The sequence below is a fragment of the Tamandua tetradactyla genome, chromosome 14 (genome assembly GCF_023851605.1).
Source record: "Tamandua tetradactyla isolate mTamTet1 chromosome 14, mTamTet1.pri, whole genome shotgun sequence".
NCBI classification, from domain to species: domain Eukaryota; kingdom Metazoa; phylum Chordata; class Mammalia; order Pilosa; family Myrmecophagidae; genus Tamandua; species Tamandua tetradactyla.
The window spans coordinates 78,858,341-78,876,286 of NC_135340.1; the positions used below are offsets into that span (position 1 = coordinate 78,858,341).

Sequence of the window (17,946 nt, forward strand, 5' to 3'; positions counted from 1 at the left end):
TAAATTGTTTTTTTTATCTTAAGGCATTCTATTTAATTGCTGATTCAGTTTCTTTCCATTTTTAAAGCTGATTCAGAGTGCATCATTTTTTTCTTCAAGACGAATGATAATTGTGACTATCAGGGCTTGTCATTTTGTGTTTTCCAGAAATTCTAAGTGAGAGCCTTCAAATCCATCTAAGAAGATGGTGGCCCTGTCCTTGAAGATCTGTGTCCGCCACTGCAATGTGGTAAAGACCATGCAGTTTGAACCGTCAACAGCTGTGTACGATGCTTGTCGAGTCATTCGGGAACGGGTACCTGAGGCCCAAACTGGCCAAGGTAGGTCATTGGTTGTTGGCTTCTTAAAAAGTGTCAGTCAGTATGTTCATCGTTGTATAATTTAAGAAACAGGCTCTGCGTGGTGTGCAAGCCCACCAGTGTGTGTGTGTTTTATGTGAAAATCTTAGACTGAACACTGTTTCCTCCCTATATGATCATGGCTTGTGATGACAGTGACCCCTTCTACAACTGACATTGTCATGATACATCGTCATTCTGGTTGGGCTCAGCAGTTTACATAATCACTTTATGATGTATCCTCTCATTTGCTCAATCAAATATAAATGAAGCTGCTCTAACAATGATTGGTGTTCTAGTTTGCTAGTGCAACACACCAGAGATGGATTGGCTTTTAATAAACGGGGATTTATTTCATTAGTTCTTCAGAGGGAAGGTAGCTAAGTTTCAACTGAGGTTCTTTCTTATGTGGGAAGGCATAGGTGATCTCTGCTGGCCTTCTCTCCAGGCCTCTGGGTTCCAACAACTTTCCTTGGGGTGATTTCCTTCTGTATCTCCAAAGGCCTGGGCTCAGCTGCAACTGCTGAAATGAGATATGCTGAGCTACTTGAGCTGTGCTACGTTGAGTCTCTCATTTAAGCACCAGCCAATTAAATCAAACATCATTCACTGCAGCAGGCACGCCTCCTAGCCGACTGCAGATGTAATCAGCAACAGATGAGGTTCACATACCATTGGTTCATGTCCACAGCAACAAAACTAGGTGCCTTCACCTGGCCAAGTTGACAACTGAATCTAACTATCACAATTGGCTTTATCTATTCTTAACTAAGTCAAACAGATTGACTATATCTATTCTTTAACATATGTGAAAACCTTCTACTGCCAGCAGCCTGGAGAAGTCCAGAACTGCTGGCTCAGCTGCCCTCAGAATCTGGGGCAAGTCTTCTTTCAAGCACTTTGAAGAAGCTTTATATATTTCACTTCAGACCTTCGGCGGGCGGAGGGAAGCATTTATGTACATGTTTTGTTTGATGGTTGGTCAAGCCACTCAATCTGAGTTTAAACATAGCCATTCATACAATTTCCATTATTTTCCTTTCCCTTTGTCCCCTCTCTACATTTCTTTCTCTTGTTTAGTGTTTTGTTGACTGACAGTTAAGAATCTCAGATCACTCCCAAATTGACAAGCCTCTAATATGAAAAAGGGATAAAGTTTATCTTAAAAATTGGAGGATTAAAAATCAAACCTAACATCCAGGGCAATTAGAGTTAGGAGACGGGTCTTCTCAAAAAAAAAAAAAAGAGTTTCTCACAAAACTCCTCAGATTTTTTTGGTGTAAAAGCATTGTTGATATTACTCAAAATACTCTGCTGTTTCTAGATTACCCAGAAATAGAAATAAAATTTGCTCACATCCTCAGCCTTACTCCATGATCTGGCTATGTGGTCATTTCTAGTGCTCTTATTTTCTTGTTCCTTTCTAGTTGTTATTTTCCTCCCAGATCTTTCTCCCTTCATTTTTTTCTGGTCAGATTACTCTGCACCTCTGGTGATGCTGTAAGTCTTCAAAGATCTCAAAGTTGTTTTCTGAACGGCAGGTGCTCTGACCCTTGTCTGAATCTCTGAGGTTTTGTTGAATTACTTTAAGGAAGAGAGATGTCCGTATTCAGGAAGCAATACTGCTTCTGTCCTGCTATCACCCCCTCGCACCGAGTGGGATTAAGGGAATTCTGTGGAGAGCATGGAGTTTAATTTTCCAACTTTTTTCATAATTTGGTGGTAGTGGGGAGTGGAGACTTCACTTCCCAGGAAATTCCTGTGTAGCATTATGGCTGATGAGAGGCATCGTTTGAGGTGTAAAGGTTCCATCTGTCCCCCTTTGCCTCGGTGGGCTCAGCTCAAGCATTCACTTTCTTGTTTCTCTGTGGCTATCTTGACATTCTCTGTGGGTTCTTAACTGTTTTTTTTTTTAAGTAAATGCTAAAGAACAAAGCCAAGTTCAATTAGAAATTTAGATGTTTTCTTCTTGGGTTTCCCCTGAATTTTAGAAGTGACATCTGGTCCACTGGTTTTAAGAAACATGAGCGTTGCTTGTGGGCATTTCTTTTGCAGCTGAGTTCTTATTCCTCTTGACCTGCTCTCCTCCCAGTGATGGCTTGTGTTGTCGACATGCAACATTTCTCCCTTGCCAAGTCGGCAGGCTCAGGGCCTAGCCCTCAGTGATCACCATCACTTTGTCTTTTATTTCTCTTTCTTTTTATGTTCTAGCTTCTGACTATGGGCTGTTCCTTTCGGATGAAGACCCCAGGAAAGGCATTTGGCTGGAAGCAGGCAGGACACTGGATTATTACATGTTGCGAAATGGGGTATGCTGCGGGTCTCCTTTTTATTTTTTTTCAACACTTTTGTCCCTGGGTCTTCTATAGAAGCCAACATGATTATACTTTGAAGACAAGGAGAGAACCAGTGATCTGCTTTTACTCAAGGACATTTTATTTATAGTTGTTGTAATGTACTTTTTAAGGGCTGTCCAGGTGATGATAGAAAATGCCACCAGTCTGAACTTTGAAACTCCACAGAGAGACTGAATCGGGTTGGGGTTAGTATTTTAAGTGGTCTCTACATGCCATTGTTGGACATTGTTGTTAGTTACAAGATAAGATAATGGCATCTTCCAGTAAGTGCGTAGGAGGTATCCTTGTGATGGAAAGTAAGGTTAGAACAGAGGGAAAACTAAAATGTATCCTAAAATTAATCAGAAATTACATATTTAATCAGTGTTTTGTTTTTGAAGTTAGAAATGAGAGTTTAATAACTTTTAGTAACAGTAACCACAACAGCAAAAGAATGTATTATAGAAGCAGGGAAGAGGTAATAAGTAAAAATAGTGTTAAGCCTAGTGTTCACCTTAACCCCCAGGGCCCTGAAATTTGGGTACATGGAATGGGTGGTCATATCAGAGTGGTCAGTATTCCATAAAGTAAGAGAAAAGCATGCAATGCCAATTTATTTTCCCTTCCATACTTTTATTTTTACGGTGTGCAGTGAAAAAGAAGCCTCTTAATTAAAAATAACCTTTAAACTTATTACCCCTGTTTGGTTTTGCCTTTATTGTAGAATATGTAGATATATTTTACACTGTCATAAAACCATACCCCACTGCTGTAAAGAATTACAGGAATGTTATTTATATCTCTGTTCGTGTTTGTGTGTGTAGTAAAAGCTGTTTCTTACAGTAAAAGGGATTATTGGAGAAACATACTGCTACATATAAGAACATATGTGACTTTCATTTTACATTTTTTAGTGATTGTGCGCTATGAAAATTACTTTGGCTGCAATTTCACTGTCAGATTTTAAAGAACTCTTTGTGAAGGCAATTATTAGCTACTAGATATTCTGTATTATATGATTGGCATCAACCCCCATGAAAACTTTGATGTCTGATAGGAAAGATTCACTTCTTTAAAAAAAAACAAGGTGCCCACATTTGTCATCTATTTTCCTATTCACCGTTGCACCTAGATCCAGGAAAAGGCCACTCTACAGTGTTTCTTGGTTTGTGCTCTAGGATATTTTGGAATATAAAAAGAAACAGAGACCTCAGAAAATCCGGATGTTAGATGGATCTGTGAAAACAGTGATGGTGGACGACTCCAAGATGGTGGGGGAACTCTTGGTTACCATTTGCAGCAGGATAGGTGAGCTTTCACATGAGCTTTTTTATTTTGATTTTTTTAATGACATGTTTCTTCTTTCTTCACCTCATTTGGTGTCTAGCAATGTGTCAGTGTGTCTGATAGCCCACCGATATCTGTCCAGCCCCAAGAGAGTGTGTTCATTCTCCTGATTTGCAAACCCACCAGCTGGTTTTGTAAAAATTTGAAGGTCCCATCAAGTCATAGTTGAGAGCTTTTATTTCCCTTCCAAAAATGGAAGAAATTTTCAAATTGAAAATGATGTTTCTGAAATTGTCCAGTTCAGTATCCCACCCATTGCTGGGATTCTATGAAAGTATCACTGTTGTCTAGAATCTTCTTAAGTACACATAGTAAAGCCTTTGTGATTGATTATTGGGCAACTCTTTTTCCTTGTAGCTTCTGTTAGTCTCCCCAGAGAGCATGTCTGCTTCCTTTCTATGCGAAGCCCTTCGGATATTTGCAGAAAATAGCCTTGCCTACCTTTGTTTTCTCTTCATGCAAAGGAGGCCCACTTCCTTCAGGAACTTCTTCTTTGACATTGTCTGGGCTTCGTTTGCATGAGCTCTACTTTGTCCTTATTTTTCAAGAATTAGACAAGAGAATTGAACATGACATTTTGAGTAGGACTTAACTAGCTAAAGTCCTCCGTTTTAGCGAGAGTTTTTTGATGTATATTCCGCAGGGTGGTCTCTCTGACCCTCACTATAGTAAAACTTCTTTCTGTTCTTTGCCACTACTGAGTTCTTGAAATAGTGTATAAGCCCCAGGGTGAAAGGGGTTGACTGATTCAATCATTTGTATTTATAACCTAATTTTTATTTTTAGGAATAACGAACTACGAAGAATATTCTTTGATCCAAGAAACTATTGAAGAAAAGAAAGAAGAAGGGACGGGTACACTTAAGAAAGATAGGACACTGTTAAGGGATGAAAGGAAAATGGAAAAGCTAAAGGCCAAGCTTCACACGGATGATGACCGTAAGTGTTTAAGAAGGAAGTGCAGACAGGCACATTGTTTTGCCAAGACTCACTCCCCTGGCTTCGTCCATATTACTCAGGGAAAGCCCCCCCCCATTATTTATTTTTTTTAATCCATATGTTTTACTCGTCTGCTGATCAGGTAGATAAAAGGAGCATCAGACACAAGGTTTTCACAATCACACAGTCACATTGTGAAAGCTGTATCATTATATGATCATCTTCAAGAAACGTGGCTACTGGGACACAGCTCTACATTTTCAGGCAGTTCCCTCCAGCCTCTCCATTACACCTTAACTATACAGGTGATATCTATTTAATGCATAAGAGTAACCTCCAGGATAACCTCTTGACTCTGGAATCTCTCAGCCACTGACACTTTATTTTGTCTCATTTCTCTCTTCCCCCTTTTGGTCGAGAAGGTTTTCTCAATCCCTTGATGCTAAATTCCAACTCATTCTAGGATTTCCTTCCCACCTTGCCAGGAAGGTCCACACCCCTGGGAGTCATCTTTTGATTTAAAAAAATTTCATCTATAAACATTTTGTTTTTTGAGTCAGTGAAAGAAAAAGACTCTAAAGGGAAAACAGTGACTGTGTCATTTCATTTAAAAAAACCTCAATATCAGATATACAAATCACGTTCACATTTTCTCCACTGTCTTTTAAAAACTTTTAACAGCTGGTTTGAACTGGGATCTAAAAAGATTGAATGATAGGTTGCTTAACTCTTTTAAATATGGCTACCCCTCCACCTCCTTTATTTTTTTCTTTGCAATATTTTCTTGGTGGAGAAATCAGATTAATTACATGGTATTTACTACAGTCTGAATTTTGTTGAACTTATACCTGTTTTGCCATTTAACATATTTCTCTGCCCTAAGATCTAGAAGCTTATTCAGTTTCTTGCACATTTGTGTGTGTGCACATTTGTGTGTATGCATGTGCATAAATACTTATTTTAAAATAAAGACTCTTTTTTCCATGATGTTGTGTCTTACTATCAGAAAGTTGTAACAGGTTGTCTCTTTTTTGTGATGTTAACCATTGATGATCATTGTCGATATCCAGTATTTTCTTAAGGATTACAAAATCGTAAGATAATTCTGTTATGTCATTTTCTAAGGCCATGCAGTTAATATACGGAAATGCTAGTATGTACACCCCTATGCCTCAGAGCCCATGCTGTGTGCACCTTGCTACTTAACCTTCCCCTGAGAGGGTCTTAATTCGTGCCTCAGCTTGGATCTTTCCTGCCCCTTCTGTCACTGCTCTTGCTCCATGCTGCATTGATAGATGTCATTTTTGTCATTGTGTTTATTCATCTTTGGTTGAGCTGTCGTTTCCTTTGACCCTTTTTCCATTCTTCCTTATTTGATTTCTAGTAGTGTACTCCTTTCCAAGTGATACTATAGTAGACAAATCCTGAGGATTTATTGATATTTGCATGATACTCTCCCAAGTACTGTGGGAGATGAGATCAATCAAATGCATTTTTTGGTGCTGAAGTTGCTTCTAATCTGGTGAGGCTGGTAGTAAGTATAGACCCACAGTGTGTGTGAAGCCCAGGGAGGAATGTGGGCCTCAGAGCTCTGGAAAACATAGGGGGGGATCAATTCCTGTGAGGCTTGATTTTAGGAGAGAGTTCTTAAAATGGGTGACATTCAAGCCGGGCCATGGGCAGCATTTCTGCCATCCTCACCTCCTAGTGTTCTGTTCTCCCTCCCTTACCCTCCATTATTTTAATTTTCTTTTTTACTTCTTTGGGTCAGAAGTAACTCATTATGACCAGAGTTTGTAAATTATTTCACTTGATGAAACTGTCTGCTCTTGATTTGAATCCTAATATGATTGTCTTAACACAGAGCACTGATTTCCTTATTTCTTTTTTTCTCCCTAAAGGAAAAGGTATGTATTATAAACTCAGTTGTTGTGTTTGAGCCAACTTTAAGAATGGCTGGGACTAATGAGGCCAAATATACTCCATCAAATGTTATCTCTCATTCCCTTTGTGGTTTGTCATATGATGGATGTGAAATTAGTTTGCAAGGTTGAAAAGCATAGTTCTAATATAAAAAGTAGCTAAAAGTCAGTATGAGATTTCTAGAAATCAGTTGCTGTTTTGGTAAATCCCCTTTGAATATGAGGAAAAGTAAACTCAGTTCTTTCATATGTCTTATTGTGTTGCAGTTAATTGGCTGGATCACAGCCGAACATTCAGAGAACAAGGAGTAGATGAAAATGAAACATTGCTACTTAGACGGAAGTTCTTTTACTCTGATCAGAATGTAGATTCGAGAGACCCTGTGCAGCTGAACTTGCTTTATGTTCAGGTACAGTATTTAATGCTCAGACACTGAGGTGGGTGAGATTGCAGGAAGCTCCTCGCCACATTTTGTAGTAAGCAGGAGTTCAGCTCTGTCTTCCATCTTTATTACAGTCTCCAGGTTCCAGTGGGCTCTGCTTGTGGTCTTCTCACATGTTTTTGGCAATGGTGCAGGCTGATGTTCAACGTGAGCTGCTGAGCATCCAGTACACAGCCTCTCTTGGTTCTCTTTAGCCTGGCAGCTAATACTGTCCTTCTCTGCCATTTAATGTACTTAACTTGACCACCACTCCATATGCAGTAAAGCTTGCAAATATAAGAATAAAGCTTATATTCTTAGCTTGCATTTTAGACTTAAGAGAGTATCAATCAGAAAATCTATACTTCTTAACTGAAAGGTATCCTCTCAGTGGCCATTTATGTCTTTACCATTCATTGATTGTTTAACCTTTGACAAGTATTGAACTTATCTGAGTTGCAGGTTCCAAAATGTAACATGCAGACTTTGCACCAGGTGGTCCCCAAGGTTTTGTTCAGTGCAAGAATAGCAGAGTCTCCCTCTCTCTTTTGTAACTGCCCCTCCCCCACTTCCTTTCTTCCTTTCCTTCTACCCCTTTCTCTTTGCTCTCCTTCCACGTTACCTACTGTGTGCTCATAGAAATAGTGCAGGGGAGCAGCAAACTGTGGCTGCTCTGCAGCTGTGTTTTTAAGTAAAGTTTATTGAAACACAGATTGCTTGTTCACGGATAGCCCCTGGCTGCTCTCACACCCCAAGGCAGAGTTCATTTGTTGTGACAGAGACTTTATTGTCTGCGAGGTCTCAAATATTTACTGTCTTGCCCTTTACAGGCACAGTCTGTTTGCCCCTGAGGTAGTGGAGGGAAGGATGTGTGGAAAGGAGGAGAGCTGGCAGGAAAGAGGGATAAGACAGGAAGAAAGGCGGTTATCGGGATAATGAGAAAACACTTATTGGCTTAGGGTGTAGAGCGATAACTGTGAGTATATATTTGGGGGGGTTCTTGGGCTCATGTAATTAGAGAAAGGAAAGACAGAAAGAAAAGAATAAAGAGCAATATCACAGGTTGGGAACTGGGAGAAGGACTTCACACACAATGGGTGCATTTGCTTGTCATTTTTCCTAAATATCTCAAGTATTGAATTCTTGTCTGTGTGTGTCTGTCAGTCTCTCTCTCTCTGTCTCTTTATATTGGTCATTATCTTGGACTGGGATCAAATTGGTTTCACTTCTACATTGTTTTTCTCAATTAACTTTTCACTTGGGTAATAAAAAGTAAATTATATCCTATTTTGACCCCTACGAATCTGATATTTTAGCGAGGATTTTCTTTTTTTTCAATTCATAATCACTTCTACCTTCTAGAATAAATCAAACTTTAGTTTTGATATACCAAACACTGCTGATGCTTTCCATCTATAGGCAGTTTGGGGCAAAGGCTTGGTTTCCTTTTATACTCCTGTGGTACAGCCATCCGTGGCATCTTGAATGCCTCATTGTAGGGTGGTTGGCAATTTCCCCAGGGCTCCACAGAGAAGTGTGTGTTCTGGTGTAGGAATGTGTCATTTGAGAGACTATCATTTCCCAGGCTTCTGATACTTTTGCATCTTCTTGTGTTTCAGGCTCGGGATGACATCCTTAACGGCTCCCACCCTGTCTCCTTTGAGAAAGCTTGCGAATTTGGTGGTTTCCAAGCACAGATACAGTTTGGACCTCACGTGGAGCATAAACACAAGCCTGGATTCTTAGAGTAAATGACTTTTTTGTTCTTTTTGCCTTCCTCTTCTCTCTCCTCACCTCTCCTGTGTCTCTTCTTCTTCGCTTTCCACCTATTTATTTTTGAGCTAGCTATACAAAATACACACCCATGTTTCAACCAATTGTGAGAATCTCAGTTTTTACTCAGTTGAGTATTTGATCAAATTTGCAGACCTTAGGAGTGCAAGCTGCAAAGGAATTCAATGTTGGAATGGCTGTAGAGGTTCTCTGTCCCAAGTTCAGGAAGCATATGATTTCCTCTATTCTGTAGAGTCTGTAGCACTTTTCCAAGCTTTTGTCTAGCCTGTTACAGGATACCTCTGGAGTTGAGGAACTCACTTCCTCCATCTTCTGAAACCTCTGCCCATTAGAACATTCCTTGTTCATACCTGACCAAATTGTCTTCTTTAATTTCTTTATAAGATCCCTATATTAGAATGGCAATGAATGTATAAACAAGAGAATTCACATTCTTTATTGTAATTTATAAACTATCTATTGCTCTGAATATATGATGCAAATATTAAATTCTTGGTCTACTCATTTTGCCCATCTGGCCTTTTATCCTGTTTTATAAAATGATGATTCTTTTTGGCTCCAGACTTCTAGATTCACGGGAAAGCTAACCCTACAAATCCTATATGTTCATTATGACCCCAAAGAATATGGGCCTTATGGTCAGGTTTCCTGGATATGCTCAGCAGGATTCCAGACATACATAGGTAACTGTTTATCCAAAGTTACTTTCCTTTCTCTTTTGATCTCATCTTTTTTGTCCTCTGTGAACACTCTTTTTCTTTATCTATTCCCCACCCCTTCCTTTTCTGTCTCCCTTATGCTTCCTTTCAAAGCAGATGAAACATTCGAATGAGCCAAAAAGTCACTTCAGAATTTCAGCCTGGTAATATGATGCTGTTACCTAGAGTGCAGCCTGTAGAGGCATTGGGATGGGGGTCCTGATGTGAATGCCAATTGTGGGGCGGGCGGATGGGAGCTTTTCTGGAGAATGCATCAGCATAAAATGTGTTGACTAGGTCACTGGTTGTATTGTGTCCAAATGTACTGCACAGCCAGGATAATGTGAATGCTTATTTGTCCCTTGACCCTTCTCTCAGCTTGGTGGAAAGTAACTGGGACCATCAAATGCCCTTGATTAAGAAGACTACCTTACTTTTCCCTGGTGGCAGAGAATGCTGGCCAGCCTATTGTTTGGTCTAAACTTGTTTCCAAAAACAAACAAACAAACAGACTTTACCCTTGCTTTAATGAGAGCCTTCCCAAAGTGATGCTTTGTCCTACCATATACCATACATGACCTTGACTCGTAGAATGGCTTTGAGCAGCATCTTTCACTGGCTTTGTTCTGTGTTATCCATTGTGTCACGGTGTGGGGTTCCTCAGAACCCATGTCTGCCTGGCTAGTGTGGCTTCCTTCCTCCAGCAGGAGGGGAAGCTGCCCATCCTGTCTCTTCTGTGGCACCCCAGAGGCTTTAGAAGACCATGGGCCCGTGTGCTTTTAGCAGTTTTCACATCACCACCTTCTAACCTGCCAGTTGACCCCTCAGAAACATTTGATGTGACAAAACTGAGGATTATAGCCACAGAAATTGATAGGAAAACATCAAGAACTAATCAAGCCTGTTTAGTTTCCGTCAGCAGCTGTTTCTATCAGTGACTGATGGAGAACAGGAGAAAATGGAAGGAAGGTTTATGAACCCAGACACTTTAAATAAAAACATTGACCTATTTTTAGACCTTCATGGCTGTAAACTTACATGGCCCTGGTCAAAAGGAGATCCAAATGTAGCCATTCAACTGCTGCCTCGTTGTGAATTGAGAAAGAAGTATTACATATGATGGATGTGGAGGAGGGGCCACAGAAAGAAATGGCTTGGTTACAGTTACTTAAGGAGTTTTTCTGCAAATGATTTGTGACTGCTAGCCTTGGGCTCTATCATTTTCAGAGGAATTTGTACTTTTGGGGCATGTACCCCTTTGCACTCACTCCTTAATATGCTGCAAAATTAAGAAAGTACCTAAAAATGTGTTTACAGAGTCCTTTGTCTTTCTGCTAGTGTTAAGAGTTGTGCCAGCCAAATCTCAGTGGATATTCTTGTAACCATGGCTGGCCTGGGCCAAGATTGCACACGAGCATCAGTGGCTAAGTAGTCACTCTTAACGGTGCGCTAGCATTTTCTGATCCTACTGGGGGCTATATGCTACTTTGTAATGTCCCTAATCTAAGATTAAGCTGTTTAATTGTTTTCTCATTTTCTGAAATTATAATGTGAGGCTCATGCTTTTAGTGCTAAGTATACTCTTACTTGGATTACAAATTTAAAACAAGCTTATTACACCTGGTGGCAATTATTTTTCCTTACAAATTTGATTTATTTTTGAAGTAAACCAAGTCTGGTCTAGGTAATGAAGCGTTTACATTTAATTGTTTACGTTATTGTGCATACTATATAGGTAAAACTGTGTGTCCCCTCTTAATTAAAACAAAACAGCGAAGCTACATTTCCTTGATTTTAATTTGGGGAGTTAAGTGCTGTTTTCAGTGATAATATCCCTGGGCTGTCCCTGGTGACTGGCTGAGCTGTGTTTTTCAGATTTTTATGTCTTTCCCCATCTAGCTCTCATATGTGCTATCTGCTTGAACAATTCAGAGTGAAAAAAAAAGTGAGAGGGCTTGATTTGTCACACAGCCAGGCTGATGTTACAGGCCAGACAGAGATTTCAGTCACAGAGTTTCTGAATTAGGTATCTAGAGGTGTTGAGTAAATTTCTTGAAAATTTATTTAGCATTTTTGTTCAAAGTTGGCATAATATGGACATTCTTATGAGATTCTCTGTTACCTTTCTTTAGTCCCTTAGATGATGTCTGAAATCAATTCCACCTTGGTGAAGGTATTCATTTAGAATAAAGGAAATCAGCAAGTGCAAGGTTTCCATAGTTTTTAGCAATTGAATGATAATGCACTCTATCTACTCTACAGACGGAGGAAATAGATTGTAGAGAGAGACAGAGACAGAAACAAAGTGAAGAATTGGTGGAAGCAACAAAGCGAGAAGAAAAGCCAGGTCTACAAAGTCACGTCTGATGCATATTATTTACGTGACAGTTTCCTTCAGTCTATCTCTAGAGGGTCCCAGAAAGAGACATTTTATCAGAGGATGATAATTTAATAATTAAGTATATACTTGATACTCTTCTATGTTTAGAAGATGCTAACAGCAAGCATGCTGTACGTTCTTCTTTTACTCAAGGGCTTCCTGTGTGTATCCTATTGTGATAGGTATGGGGAGACACAAGGAAGATAATGTACTAATTCCTTGCTTGTCTCTTTGACAAAGAAGCATATGAAATGTTAATTATGGGGACCAAAGGTGTACCATTTAACTCCATTTTAAATGCAGGATGATCTATTTAGTATGCCAAAAGTTACAGTTCAGGCTATGGAGGCTGCTGTAAATTGTTTCTAGAAAGGCAGCTAGAGTACAGTGCAAAAGGCAGTGTTGATCAAAGAATTTGCTAAAATAGAAGACAAATCTAAAGATTTTAACTCTTAAACTGCAGCAAAAACAATATTGCTAATTTCACGACCCTTAAAAGCAAGGTGAGAAACATTAAGAAGTACGTAATCAGAGTCAAAGCCTTCTATAGCAGGAGGAGAAAGAAGCCAATAAACTTTAGACAATAAACCAAGAATACATGATAAAATTGATGGTAGCCCCATGTGATGGTTATATTGTTCACTGTACAATTCTGTAAACTTCATACGTCTGAAAGTTTTCATAATAAAATGTTGAGAAAAAAAATTGAAGGTGGCACAGAAGGCTAGAAATAGACTGTATAACTTCCCAGCATGTTAGAGAGGAAAAAAAATAGAGGAATACACACAACTTGACCAATATAATGGAAGTTGTACAGAATGGATTATGAAAAAAAAGGCAGAAGTATGGTAAATAGACTACACAAAAGAAGCTAATGGAAATACATATTTGCCATCATAATAAATATAAACAGATCAAACTCACCAGTTGATAGAGAGGTTCTCATATTGGTTGGAATTTTAAAAAGTTTTAGCTATAAACTATTTCCAAGAGATACATTTGAAAATAAAATCATGGAAAATAATGTGCCAGGAAATTACTAGTAAATTCAAAGTGATGGAGCTATTTTTAATATCATACAAATAGACTTTAATGCAAACAAAGCATAAATAGAGTTAAAGAAGATCAGTATAAAGATAGAAGGAATAACTCACCAGGGTGATATAATAATCATGAACCTGTATGTACCTAACTACATTGCATTAAAATATATTTTAACTATTTTTTTATTGTGAAATATAACATATATGCAAAAAAGCAATACATTTCCAAGTACAGTTTAACAAGTATTTATAGAAGAGATTTTAAAGTTTGTTATGGGTTATAGTTCCATGATTTTTCATTTTTTTCTTCTAGCTGCTCGAAGACACTGGAGACCAACAGAAATATGAATATAATGATTCATCAGTCATACTCATTTGTTAAATCCTATCTTCTCTGTTATACTCCTTTTCTTTAAATAACAAACATAAGCAATAAATTTCAAAGGACATTACAACAGCTGGTTGTAGAACAGATTTCAGAGTTTGGTATGGATTACAATTCCACAATTTTAGGTTTTTATTTCTAGCTACTCTAAGGTACTGGAGGCTAAAAGAAGTATCAGTATAATGATTCAGCACTCATACTCATTTGTTAAACCAACCTTCTCTGTATATGTCCACCATCACCTTTGATTTTTCTCCCACTCTCTAGGGGTATTTGGGTTAAGCCCATTCTAAACTATTCATTTTGGTAGGGGCTGTTGATAATTTGGAAAATGGATAGAACTAGTTGATATTCTGGAAGGGCTGGCCCCTCTGCATTTCAGGACTTATCTGGAACAGGAACCCATCTGGAAGTTGTAGATTTCTGGAAAGTTACCCTAGTGCATAGACTCTTATATAACGCTATAGGTGTTCTTTAGGATTGGCAGGAATGGTTTTGGTTGGGGTTTGGCAAGTTATGATAGGTAGCCATGTCTAACTGAAACACGCATAAGAGTGACCTCCAGAGTAGACTCTTGACTCTATTTGAACTCTCTCAGCTACTGATACCTTATTTGTTACTTCTTTTTCCCCTTTTGTTCAGGATGGCCTTGTTGATGCATGATGCTAGGGCCAGGCTCATCCCTGGGGTTCATCTCCCATGCCTCCAGGGAGACTTTCATCCCTGGATATCATGTCCCACGTAGGGGGAGAGCAGTGGTTTCACTTGCAGAGTTGGGCTTAGAGAGAGTGAGGCCACATATGAACAACAAAAGCGGTTGCATTAAAATGTAAAGAAAAAAAGTGGACAAAACTGCAAGGAGATTTCAGATATGCAATTTTTGTGAAATAATTTAATATGTCTCCCTCAGTAAGTGGTTGATAGAACAGGAAGATCAAAATAGAAGAAAGGAAATAATTTAAGAGAAATTAATGAAATGGAAGCCATAAAAGAGGGTCAAACAAAACCAAAAGCAGTTGAGAAAAATTAATAAAGTAAGTAAACCTCTGGCAAGTTTGATCAAGAAAAACTAAAGATGGCAAAGCCACAAATAAACATTATTAATAGTGAAGTTAAAACTTGTCTAAAGCTTAGAGATTTTAAGCTGAAAAAAATTGAAAACTTAGACAAAATGGATACTTGGGAGATTGAAATAGACCTATAATCTGTAGAGAAATTGATTTATTATTTTAAAATATACCAATCAAAAATATAAAACAAGAACAAAAATCTAGGCCCAGGTTATTTCACAGAATAGAAAAAGAATTAAATCTCCTTACTTTAATTTGGAACTAGCAGACCCATAATACCAAAATTAAATATAGGCCATATATAAAATTTGTAATGGTAGTTCATTCTAATTTATGATTCTAGATGTTCTTTCCCAAAAGAAAATAAAATATTAACAAAGTCCAATGCGATGTGTGTATATGTATAAGTGTAAGTTGTCATAACTAAATAGCATTCCTTCCAGGAATGTAAAATTCATTTATTTCAACAAATAATGTATTGAATGTTGCTCTGTGGCAAACCCTAAGCACTGGTGACACAGCAGTGGACGCACAAACATCCCTGACCCTATGGAACTTACGGTTTAATGCAGAGAGGCAAATGGTAAGTAATAGTAGGTAAAATGCAAAATGTATTAAATGATGACATCAACCAAGTTGAAAAACAAAACAGAAAGGAAGACTAGGAGGTGCATGTGTTTTAGGGAGTGAGGGAGAATTTGACACTTTAGAGCGGATGGCCAAGGAGAAAGCCTTGTGGAGAAGATATTTGAACTTTTCTGGGTTTAACATTAGGAAATATGCTAATTTAATTTGCCATGTTAGCAGAGTAAAGAAGAAAGACTATATTTAATTGTCTAAATTATTGGAGAGAAAGAATTAAGTAAAATTCAGTAGCAGTGATTAAAAAGACCCAATATCAGAATTGGGATAATGAAACTGTCATTAGCTGCAACTGATAATGATTATAAGTAAGACCTGAAATAAAGACCAAAATATATAGCAGCAAATCATATATTCATATATAATAATTAGAAAATATAATTTGATAAGAAATATCCTTTTATAATAGAAACAGTTTACCTAGAAATGAAGCTGTCCAAAGACTTCTAAGATCTAACTAATAAAAGTTTATTGAAGAACATGCAAGACTGAATAAATGGAATGATTTGCTGTTAATGGATAAGAACACTTTATATCATAAAAAAAGCAATTCTACACAAATTTATGTATAAATTCACTTCAGTTCCAATAAAAACTCTACTTGCTTATCAAGTACGGAGAAAAACTAATCTTAAAATTAATATGGATATTTCAGTAAAGCTGTTGAAAATTTATATGGGGCAGGCCACAGTGGCTCAGCAGATACAGTTCTCACCTGCCATGCTGGAGACCTGGGTTTGATTGACGGTACCTGCCTATGCAAAAAAAAAAAAAAAATTAATGTGAACTGGTCTAGTATCAAACTGCCAAGGCTAATTGAAGAAACATGGTGATCTCATGCAACTATATATTAATATTTCTTACAAAGCTATAGTAATTAAAACACTATGGTTCATGCGTGATATAGAAGTTTAGAAGTTTGATTAAAATATTTACCTCCAAAGCATGTTAGGTGAAGGAAGTCAGACACATAGGGCCACATATTGTATGATTCCATTTATATGAAATATCCGTTAGAATAGATTTATTCATATAGACAATAGAGATTGGTGGTTGCCAGGGGCTGGTGAGATAGGAGAATGGGGAAAACTGAGTAATGGGTGAGGGGTTTACTTTGGAATGGAAAAGGTTGGGAACTAGATAGAGATGGTGTTTGTGTAAAATTGTGAATATAGAAAATGCCACTGAATTTTTCACTTTAAAATGGTTCATTTTGTTGTGTGAATTTCACTTCAGTGGGTTATTGAAATTAAAAGCAAAATATTTTATTAAGCAAAGGACATCACTAAGTTGAGTGAAGTTTCAGAGTGGAAGAAAAAATTTGTGTTATTTCCAATGCACTACCAAGAAAAAACTAATATCCAGAAAATATTGAAAAGAAAAATCCCTAATCTTCAAAGAAAAGATCACTTTCAGTAGCTGTAGGCACTCTAGAGAAGAATCTCAGTTGCCTTGTAAAGATATAAAAAGATGTTGAACCTGATAAGTAATTTGGAAAATGCGAAATAAAAAAGGACATATAGCATTTCATGTCTATCAGGTAGGTACAAATATAAATGTATGAAAGTGCCAAAGTACTTTAATGAGGAAAGAGAACATTTCAGAATATAAAACAGGATATATTGTTTCTAGATGCGAGAAGATGTGGGAATATTGTGGTAGATTAGACATGTTCTTAATCTGCAGTCCGGTGGGTGTGAAACCATTGCAAATAGGAACTCTTAAAGATTATTTTTCGTTAAGGTGTGGCCAGCTGAAGTAGGGTGGTTCTTAATGTGGGATATTGGAGGTCTTGTAAAGAGAACCTGTAAGTCACAGAAGTAGAAAGTGGGAAGTCAGCAGGAGCCCGGAAGAAAAAGGAGAGAGAGGACACTGCTGTATGATGGGAAAGACAAGGAGCCCCGAGGATTGCTGGCAGCCTGGCCCCAGAACACTCCCGACCCCCGGAGAAAGCATGGTCTTGCCAACATGTTTGATTTGGACTGCTGGCTTCTGAAACTGAGAGCCAATAAATTCCCATGGTTTAAGCTACCCACTGTGTGGTATTTGTCATAGCAGCCTGGTAAACCCAGATGACCATATTAAAATATGCATATAAACTAACTTCTTAACGTGGCATCCATTAGAAAGGAAAAGAAGGATGGTATGGGACTTCATTTAAATCTTAAATTTTAAAAACAGAGAGAGGAAGCGATCTTAACGCAGATATGATGATGTGTTATCATGTATTTAACCTTGGTTGTTGGTATATAAATTATAAATTATGTATCTGGCTGTATATTTGAAATGTTTCACAATTAACATTTCTTGAAAAAGGAAATTGCAGTGGTCTGAGCATTAGGCAGTAAAAGCCTGTTTTCACTGAGGTTGAATGTATCACACATGGCAAAAGCAAAATTGATAGGAGTTGGCGGTCAGACAAAAAAATTTCCTTTTTTTTTGCCTAATTTTGTTACATTGTGTGTTATAGGAAGAAACACCAGTGATTGGGTGCAGGCAGGCAGGTAACAGGCTGAGGAAACTTTTCTCATACTTGATTACCAGAGCCTCTTCTCATAGTGGTAGGGTTGCTTCTCCAGAGTATTTTACTGAGAAAACAGAGCAACCCATTCTATGAATTCACTGTGTGA

General features: G+C 38.0%; 1 protein-coding gene across 11 annotated transcripts in view; it reads left to right on the forward strand.

Moving 5' to 3' along the window:
- Positions 1-17,946, forward strand: part of TLN2 (talin 2) — a 491,250-nt gene that overhangs the window by 272,108 nt on the left and 201,196 nt on the right. For all 11 annotated transcript variants that reach the window (XM_077128095.1, XM_077128103.1, XM_077128097.1 and 8 more), the window contains 6 exons: positions 148-320; positions 2,550-2,647; positions 3,853-3,982; positions 4,808-4,960; positions 7,150-7,292; positions 8,924-9,051. In XM_077128095.1, coding sequence (XP_076984210.1) covers positions 185-320; positions 2,550-2,647; positions 3,853-3,982; positions 4,808-4,960; positions 7,150-7,292; positions 8,924-9,051 — 788 coding nt within the window. In that variant the 5' untranslated portion in view covers positions 148-184. The remainder of the gene's footprint in view (positions 1-147; positions 321-2,549; positions 2,648-3,852; positions 3,983-4,807; positions 4,961-7,149; positions 7,293-8,923; positions 9,052-17,946) is intronic.